The sequence below is a fragment of the Lissotriton helveticus genome, chromosome 3_1 (assembly GCF_964261635.1).
Source record: "Lissotriton helveticus chromosome 3_1, aLisHel1.1, whole genome shotgun sequence".
NCBI lineage: Eukaryota > Metazoa > Chordata > Amphibia > Caudata > Salamandridae > Lissotriton > Lissotriton helveticus.
In genome coordinates this window covers 21,075,763-21,086,047 of record NC_136061.1, presented here as the reverse complement: position 1 = coordinate 21,086,047, position 10,285 = coordinate 21,075,763, and the positions used below count along the sequence as shown (strand labels likewise).

At 43.3% G+C, this 10,285-nt stretch overlaps 1 protein-coding gene across 1 annotated transcript in view; it reads left to right on the top strand.

Moving 5' to 3' along the window:
- Positions 1-9,976, top strand: part of LOC144822602 (uncharacterized) — a 12,405-nt gene extending 2,429 nt beyond the window's left edge. The window contains 3 exon segments of the mRNA XM_078680330.1: positions 4,039-4,075; positions 8,112-9,804; positions 9,807-9,976. Of these exon segments, the coding sequence (XP_078536456.1) occupies positions 4,039-4,075; positions 8,112-9,804; positions 9,807-9,976 (1,900 nt within the window).
- Positions 9,977-10,285: the final 309 nt, after the last annotated feature.

Genomic DNA, 10,285 nt, shown 5'->3' with positions numbered 1-10,285 from the left:
TGAGAGTTTTAAAAAGGAAATTGATGCATTTGCAAGAATAACTGCACAAGGTGTGAGTTTGTTGCAGGCAGACTCACTGCAAATCACAAGTCAAAAGAATTGATATTTGTGAAAAAACTAAAGAGACTGATCTAGTACAGTGGTTTAAACTTGATCTTTATTTGATCGCTGAAGATCGGTTTGGCTTGTGCATAAGCCAGCTAGTCTCTAAATATTGTATAGACAAACTGGAAGATAATAAAATGCCTGCTAGAGGTATTCATAACAAAGTGGATGTTTTTTTTAATTCCCTGCTGAGCTTCAAAACCTGAATGTGTATAGTACATCCCTTCCAGAGACTAAAAATAAGAAAATACCCCCGTCTGAACTACTGAAAGGTCTGAAAGGTAAAGTTGTGTTGCTACATTTGATTAAGAAGGAGAATATTGAAACTATAGGGGTAGTTTAAGAACTAATGGTTCTAGTAAATGGAGAACCTACTAAAGAGAAAAGAAAAAGACAGGAACTTGTGAGCATTGCTAGGGTTAACAGAGCCTTGCAATATCTTCAATTAGAAAATGTCTTTTACACTGATATTGTAGAGGAACATGTTGCCTGTCTTAGGGCAGGAAGTTTCCCCTCAGCTCCTTCAGCTCAGTCTGAAACAATAAGCTATGTTTGCTGATGATTAGGGGTTTAAAGGAGGCTGTCATTGAGTTAGAATGCACAACTTGTGCCTTCTTCACAGCAACATGCTCATAATAGATTATGATAAAAATATAAAGCGTTAACTATGGGTGTCACTAGGCAAGATTATCTGCATACTCGTCGATGGTTATGCACGGTTGGTTGGTCGCGTAGTTGAGGAAGAGGAGGGAGGTGAGTAGGCAGATAAGTCTGAGAAAATACTGAGAAAATCTGTCAGGTGGAGGGACTGCTTTCATACATATTTTTCAGCTTTACACTTATCTCAGGTAAGGTAAGTTCTGATTCTGAGAGAGATTTGTTCTTGAAGTTATTACTTTTCCCAAGAATGATAGAAGGCAACTATCTTCTGTGGTGTGAGAAAGATTTGCAAGAGGAAAAAGAGATGATATGGTTTTAGGCCAAATACACACTAGCAAGGTCCAAAGACCAAGTGGTACCCTTTTGATTTCTTTGATTTTTATATATGGTCCAGCATATTTAATCTTAAATTACACTCGGTGGGGCTCCTACATGATTAGCTGCATAAGTCGGTCACGTTGGAAACAGTGCTGTGCTGGGACTATGGGTGACAGTGTTTTATTTCTTTAAGTGGTGCTTTCTACTTAGAATCTTGATTTAATATGAGGGATACATCAGAAGATCCTACGTTTCTTTTATGGTTATTCCAGCTGTTTAGTAGACACACTATATTGGTCTAGGTAAATGAGATGTCTTTTGTGCAGTTATTATGCAGAATCAAAGGCTTAGAGGGACACCATCTGGTTCTGTGCTCGCAGCTCCAGCCCCGGCTATGATGCCCACCCCCCATGGATCCGGACCGGCGACGGTCATGCCATTCCAACCTTCCAATGTTACTGGTGCCAGCCCCATTGTGATCCCCTAATCCAACACGAAGTTTGGTACCAACAGGACCCCCGTGTCCTAGGTCGAATCCTGAATCCTTATTTGAAGGGTTAGGCCTTGGGGAGGAACAGGAGGAGTTGCTGGGCTCTTTAGAATACCAGCTTTATGATCAAGATATGGACTGATGTGAGGAATTGGGTAATGCCTGTGGTCTGGATACATCCTCAGATACCGGCATGCTTTCTCCCCCTACCGTGGCTACAGAGGAGGGAGTTACATACGCAGTGGTAGTGCGAAGTGCATCTGAGGTCCTCAACCTTCAGTTCCTCTCTGTGGCAGTCAAGACCAACATCTTCACCGAGGTGCTGCAACCGGGAGTCTCGTCCTCTGAACCCCTAGTCTTATTCAATGAAGCCTTCACAGTCCTCCTTCTGGGGACCTGGTCCAAACCCAGCACAGAGGCTCACTCCTGTGAATAGGGTGATTGCCGCCGCTCACTCTAGGGGACCCACCTTTCCTCACACAACACCCTACCCCGGAGAGCTTGGTGGTCCAAGCCTCCACTGCCCATGGACGTTCCCTGCTGCTCCCCCTGAAAGGGAATCCAAGAGGCCTGCTAGCTTGGGACAGAAAATGTTTTCTTCTGCCAGCTTTGCATTGCGGTCAATAAATTCTGCATGCTTATTGGTCCGTTACTCCCACACACTGTGGTAAACAGTTGCGCAAGTGCTGCCTCAGGTCCCGGAGGAGGCTCAGGCCATTCTCTCTCAAGAAGTTGCAGACAAGTGACTAAACAAGGTTCATCATATGCTGTGGCCCGGAGACAGCTGACTCGCCGGAGAGAGCGGTTTAGTCAGCAGTAGCCCTCAGAGACCACGCCTGGCTGAGAAAGTCTGGCTTTTCATGGGATGTCCAGCCTTCCCATATGGACACGCCCTTCGATGGCACCCATCTCTTCAGAGACAAGGCATACTCAGAGCAAAAGTGCTTAAAGTGCTTGCGGGCTACGGCCAAGTCCTTGGACATCTCGGCTGCCCCACATCATCACTAGTCTGCCTTTTGCTCTTTTCATAGTCACAAAGGGTCTTTCAACCGTTCCAACCCTATCTGACACCGAGCTGCGCAAGCTTCCCAGCCTCTGTGAGGCTGAGGGTGCAGTTCCTCATTGAACGCGTGAGTCAGGTAGCAAGCAGTCTGGTCCAGCCACCACCCCCTGGCAGCTGCAGCCTCCAACGCTTCCTAATCATGCCCTATTAGATCATGGACGTCCAGTTAGCAGCATGATCCTGTTTCACCTCCACCACTGGCAGTCCATACATCCAACAAGTGGGTTCTGTAGATGGTCCTAAGGGGCTACTCCCTCCTCTTCGAGACCATCCCTCCCTCCATGCCTCCAACTTACGACCGGCTCACGGAGGATCATTTATCCCTGCTCCCCGAGGAAGTCATGGCTCTTTTAGCCAAGGGAGCCATGGAGAGGGTTTCGGTGCCAGAAGTATGCTCTGGTTGCTGTTCCCACTACTTTCTGGTCCCAAAAAATGACAAGGCTCTTCGTCCTGTCCTAGATACCTCAGGCCTCAACTACTTCCTCAAAAAGGATAAGTTCAACATGCGCACATTTGCTTTAGTCTTGTCTTCCCTGGACCCAGAAGACTGCATTATAGTGTTGCACTTGTAGGACGCCTATTTTCACATCCCCTTCTTACCCACCCATTGGCGCTACCTCCGGTTTATGGTAGGCCACAAGCATTTTCAGTTCACCATGCTCCCTTGTGGCCTTACCAGCGCCTCTCAGGGCTTCACCAACGTGAGTGCAGTGGTCGCAGCTCATCTGTCCATGGCAGGGTTACCAGTCTTCACATCCAGACTACAGCGAACCTCCTGCATTCACTGGGGTTCACTATCAGCGTGCCGAAGTTACACCTAACTCACTCTCAGACGCTCCTCTTCATCAGAGCTGTTCTGGACACATTGTAGTTTCTGGCTTATTTTCCAAAGAGGCGAGTCCAGGATATTCAAGCTATGTTACAGATGTTTCAAGCTCTATCCTGGGTTTCAGTAGGACTGACTTTGAGACTGCTGGGCCTCATAGCCTCCTGCATCCTTCTGGTGACACCACATGCCAGATGGTATTTGTGGGCTTTGCAGTGGGACTTGAAGTTTCAGTTGTCTCAGCATCAAGGGAATCTCTCCAACATGGTCCAAATTTTAGGGGAACTGCAAAGGACCTGCAGTAGTGGCTAATGAACCGCGATTAGGTTGGAGGCAGACCCCTCTCCCTTCCCCAACCAGATCTCATGGGCACGGATATTCTGGTATCCAAAGCGTCTGAACATGAGTGTCGATCCTCCGGTCAGGCTGCCCCTTCGGTAGGATCTTCTGTCACAGCAGCAGAGGACAGCACTCCACCTGAACCTAACAACTCTTCGAATTCTTGCGTGGAGATTTAGCTGCAGCAGTTGATAGCTTTCAACCTTCCTCACCAATTCTGCAATGTTATTTTAACAGCCAGGTGCCCCTCAACCAACATCTTATAATCCTGCAGGCTATATCCTCCAAGCCTCTATTCTTATCAGTTTGTCCGGACAAACTGGTGCTTTGCATTAGGGCCTCTTTATAGCCAAAGGTGGGAACTCCTTTCCATGTGGGCCAATCTTTCACCTTGCCCACTTTCTACACTCCTCCACATCCCTCTGAGAAAGAGGAGCGACTCCACCTTCTGGACCCCAAAAAAGCGCTATTGTTCTATCTTGACCATACATTAAAGTTCCGAGTGGATGACAAATTCTTCGTGGGGTATCTTTTTTTTTTTGTAGAGTTTTATATAGCGCGAACTAGACCCGAACCAAATCAGGTATCGGAGCGCTTTACATAGTACAAGTTACGTTTTTGTTTTTTTTTACATGAGGACACACACTTTCATTTTTAGGCACGGGGAGATTAAGTGATTTGCCCAGAATCACAGGAGGTTTTGGCGTCGTTACCGAGACTCGAACCCAGATCCCCAGGTCCGAGGTCGAGCGCCTTAGCCGTTAGGTGTGTGAAGAAAGGTCAGTTGGTGCAGAAATGGACCGTCTCCTGATTGGGTTGTTCTCTGCATCAAGATCTGCTATGCCTGGCAAAGAAGCAGCCTCCTGAAGGCTTACAGGCTCGTTCCAACAGAGCTAAAGCTGTGACCACTGCATTAGCACGTGGAGTCCCAGTTCTGGACATCTGCCAAGCAGCAACATGAGCTTCCCTGCACACGTTTACCAACCATTACTGCCTGGACATTCAGAGCCACAGGGACAGGCATTTCGCCCGTTCTGTCCTGCAGGACTCCTTAGTTTAAATTTTGTCTGCAAACCCACCACTGGGCATGGTATTACTTCGGTATCTATGCAAATATAAAGAATCTGCGGCTAGAAGTCTCTATCAGATGAACAAGTCACTTACCTTCGGTAATGCCTTACTTGGTAGAGGCATTATCTAGCCATAGATTTCTTACTGACTGACCCATCCTCCCCGCTCTGCAGGCATATTTCTAGGGTTAGAGATGATCACTTTCAGTGTCCTAGTTTGGCAACACCAGTGCTGTGCACTTCATGTCTCCGTGCTTCTGGTGTAGAACGGTGTGAAAAAAGTAACTAACGTCTGCGCGTCGAGGAAGCGCCTATATAGGTCACACGGACGTCACTCTTGTCACGGACAACACTGACGATAGAGTCAATAGGCGCCACCTACAGACGTGCAGGGGTGCTGCTCACAAACAATCTTACGGATCCAGTCGGATGCCTAGGGAAATTCAAAGGTAAGGAATCTGCTGGTAGATATTCTCTCTCCAGATAAGGCGTTACCGAAGGTAAGTAACTTGTTCTTCTCTGAAACTACTTTATGTACTTCAAAAAAATCTGCATAGGGTGATGTAGGTGTTCTTTGAAAGAATAGACACTGTTTTGCCTGGACTGCTCAATGGCTCAAAATCCACTTGAATAGCACTGTCTAAATTGTGTTTGCCAGTTCACAATGGGAGTATGTCGAGAGACTACTACTGGCCACCCAACTAGTAACAGCAAAGGCACGGGCTTTATTTCCAATTGAAGAGCTATGCTTAGGCTATACCGACTGGTTGTGGATAATTTTATAAGCTAGCAACATGTATGACAAGAGATGAGATCCACTATCTGTGGCCTCTATTGCGGGACTGGAGCAATGGAAGAGCACAACTAATTTATAGGTTGGAACAAGACCTTTACAGGAGCAACCCCATGAAAGACTCAGGTAGGTTCCAACTCTGAAGAGCTAGAGCTCAAAACCTTACAAGGGTCTCGAAAATAAGGGGGAGTGGGAGCCTGTGGGGTGAGGTTAAAGGCATTCAGGGAACTGTAAAACAAGTTACACATTGCGAACTCTGAACAATATTGTTGTACGTTTGTGCATCTCTCCTTAATGCTCACATTGGTCAATTCAGATGTAAAATGGTAATATGGAGAGAGGGTCAGGATCACAGCCCTCTGGTGTTTTGAGTACTCATGAAAGTGCTCACAGAAAAATCTATATTGTGACTAAAAGGGTTGTTAGGCTCCGTGAGACATGTGGTTGTCAAACATAGCTCTGATGGAAGACACTGAATGGGCGGAGGCATTAACCCATCACTGAGAGGTGGCTATACAGTTGAGGTTGTTCTTAATACAATTCACGTAGTGTTTCTCTGTATTGAACCATGTTATTCTGATTGGGACTGATAATGGACCCAATACATGCATGGCGTATGATGGTCATTGGCACCCACACAGTCTAGAGTTGTGTTTTTATACAGAAATTCTGAGTAACAATGTATAAAGAATTGAAGTTCACATTGACGGTAGTCTTCCGCCACCATTTAGCTGTGCTGGGAGTACTGCGTGATGAGTTACCTACACATTAAAAAAAAATTAAGAACCTGGCTGTGATGCTGACTTAGGAGGACATTGCTAGATCCTGGGGCAATGCTGCGACCTCAAGTATTTACTGGTGATGACAGGGAATTGATTTGGTGCAGGCGATGGAGCAGATGTGTGAAGGGAGTGACTGCCCGAAGAAGTGGAGCAGATCTTGGGTGTCCTTTAGGGGCACCTTAGTTGGGGTAATGGATTCTGTGTCAGGCCCAACAATTTGGTAGGCATTTCCATGCATTCCATGAAACTCTGCCAAATATTAAGATGAGGAAGATAAGATTGGACAAGTCATTTGGTTGGCAATACTGATGTCCAAGGTTACGATTCTTATGATCCCATAGTTAATAATATGGCTGAATGTCTTGTTCTTAATTACCTGAGGAAATGTATTTTTCAGTTTCATAATTTTTTGCAGTAACTTTTACATTTTACTTTTATGTTGAAAGAAAATAAATAATAACATGTTTATGATAAAAGTAGTTACCTGAGTTCGATACAAATTTTAACTCTTCTAATGTCTATATTTATTTGTATTTTACTCATGAACTTGTACGTTAATTGTTCATTGATTTTTTGGATTTGCTGTAATTTGAAAAAAAATTATGCATTCATTCAGTTATATTTCTACTCTACATTTTCTCTACAGATTTACTTTATTCAGTACAACATGTGACAGAAATGCAGTCTGAACAAAGATTATTGGAAAGTTTTTAAAAAAAGAGTGCCGTAGAGGACAGTGTGAGGCGGCTGTTCACAGAAATTTATTTTGTGAGTGCTATGAGTCTTCTTGGGCATTAGAAAAACAATGAAGAAACAGTGACACTGGGAAAAGGATCAAATTCATTTTTGAAATGCCAACTCACCCAAAAAAGTCTACGGATATTATTGTGAAAATAGTTTCTTGTGCAAACAATCTTTCAACATGCCCAGTTGGTTCCACCTTCCTAAAAGGTGGTATGTGCTGATGAATAAGACAACTGGCTATTACGTAAGGTAAATTGACGCTCTTGGATGACTTGCACATGAGATAGCCACGCAAAGGTACTAAGTCTCACAAAGTGTCCCATGTAACTAAAGCAAACGAGGTACTTGGAAATCCACGAGGCAACAATCACCCAGAGAAAGCTAAGAAAACTATTGCATCTGACACCTTTCTCTCGATGGAGATGTTTTTAAAACATAACAAAACATGTTCATGAGAAATGTAATGTTACACTCGTTACAATGAGTCTTGTAATTTTATATTTGAGAAGTGATACTGATCTAGAACTAACTGAATGTTTGGGATATAAAATAACGTGCAAAAAAGAACATATATGATTACATAAGAGAACCCGCACTATGGATAGATACATCCGGTTTTCTAAGTGCCGTAAGGATTTCAATGAAACTGGTCGTCGGTTATGGCACTGGAGAGATCACACTGATGTGAAGCCATCGATGTGATCTGAATGTGACTTGGCATTCAAGCGAAAGAGTGTGCTTTTAAAACAAACATTAGAGGTACCATACTGGGGATAAACCGTATAAACATTTTGAAAGTGACGAATATTTCATTTGTAAGCATCACCTTGTGATATATCAGAGAAATCACACTGGGAAAAACATAAATGTTCTGACTTTGGCATGGCTTTTAAGGAAAGGTTTGATCTATCAGTACATCATAGAACTCACACTGGGGAGAAGCCATATATCTGTTCCATATGTAGCAAGGCTTTCATTGTAAAGTGTGCTCTATTGCGGCATCATAGAACTCACACTGGGGAGAGACCATATAAATGTTCTGAATGTGACAGGGCTTTTAAGACAAATAATGAGCGATCATTGCATCAGAGATCTCACCCCGGGGAGAAACTACATATATGTTCCATATGTGGCAAGGCCTTCATTGTAAAGGGTATTCTATTACGGCATCATAGAATTCACACTGGGGAGAGACCATATAATTGTTCTGAATGCGATAAGGCCTTTAAAAATAAAAATGAGCTATTATTACATCAGAGAACTCACACTGGGGAGAAACCATATAAATGTTCTGAATGTGACAAGGCTTTTAAGGCCAAGAATGAGCTATCATTACATCAGAGAACTCACACTGGGGAGAGACCGTATAAATGTTCTGAATGTGACAAGGCTTTTAAGACAAAGAATAATCTATCATTGCATCAGAGAACTCACACTGGGGAGAAACCTTATCAATGTTCTGAATGTGACATGGCTTTCAAGGAAAAGTTTAATCGATCAGTACATGAAAGAATTCATACAGGGGAGAGACCATATAAATGTTTTGAATGTGACAAGGCTTTTAAGACAAAGAATGCTCTATCAGTACATCACAGAACTCACACTGGGGAGAAACCATATATATGTTCCATATGTAGCAAGGCTTTCATTGTAAAGTGTGCTCTACTACGGCATCATAGAACTCACACTGGGGAGAGACCATATAAATGTTCTGAATGTGACAGGGCTTTTAAGACAAATAATGAGCGATCATTGCATCAGAAATCTCACACTGGCGAGAAACCACATATATGTTCCATATGTGGCAAGGCCTTCATTGTAAAGGGTGCTCTATTACAGCATCATAGAATTCATACAGGAGAGAGACCATATATTTGTTCTGAATGTGACAAGGCTTATAAGACAAAGAATGAGCTATTATTACATCAGAGAACTCACACTGGGGAGAGGCCATATAATTGTTCTGAATGTAACAAGGCATTTAAGAGAAAGAGTGATCTATCATTGCATCAGAGAACTCACACTGGGGAGAAGCCTTATAAATGTTCTGAATGTGACAAGGCTTTCAAGGAAAAGTTTAATCTATCAGTGCATCAAAGGATTCACACAGGGGAGAGACCATATAAATGTTTCGAATGTGACAAGGCTTTCAAGACAAGGAATGATCTATCAGTACATCACAGAACTCACACTGGGGAAAAACCTTTTAAATGTTGTGAATGTGACAAGGCATTCAGGATGAAACATGCCCTATCAGTACATCAGAAAACTCACACCGGAGAGAAACCATATGTATGTTCCATATGTAGCAAGGCTTTCATTCTAAAGGGTGCTCTATTACGACATCATAGAACTCACACTGGGGAGAGACCATATAAATGTTCTGAATGTGACAAGGCTTTTAAGTCAAAGAATGAGTTATCATTACATCAGAGAACTCACACTGGGGAGAAGCCATATATATGTTCTATATGTGGCAAGGCTTTCATTGTAAAGGGGGCTCTATTGCGGCATCATAGAACTCACACTGGAGAGAGACCATATCATTGTTTTGTATGTGACAAGGCTTTCAGGTCAAAACATGCTCTATCCGTACATCGGAAAACTCACATTGGGAGAAACCCTATAGATGTTCCATATGTAGCAAGACATTCATTGTAAAGAGTGCTTTATTACGGCATCATAGAAATCACTCTGAGAAGAGACCATATAAATGTTCTGAATGTGACCAGGCTTCCAAGGCAAAGTGTGATCTATCAGTTCATCAGAATACTCACATGGGATAAACCATACAGATGTTTCATATGTGGAAAGACTTTCAACCGCAAAGATCTACTACTGCATCATAGTACTCACACTGGGGAGAGACCATATACATCTTCTGAATGTGACAAGACTTTCAATAAAATGAGGTATCTAGCAGCACTTCAGATACCTCACATAGGTGAGAAACCGTGCAAATGTTCTGAATGTGACAAGACTTTCAGCCGCAAAGAACACTATTACGGCATCATGGAATTCACACTGGGCAGCGACCATATAAATGTTCTGAATGTTACAAGACTTTCAAAGGTAAGTGGGAATTATCACTACAT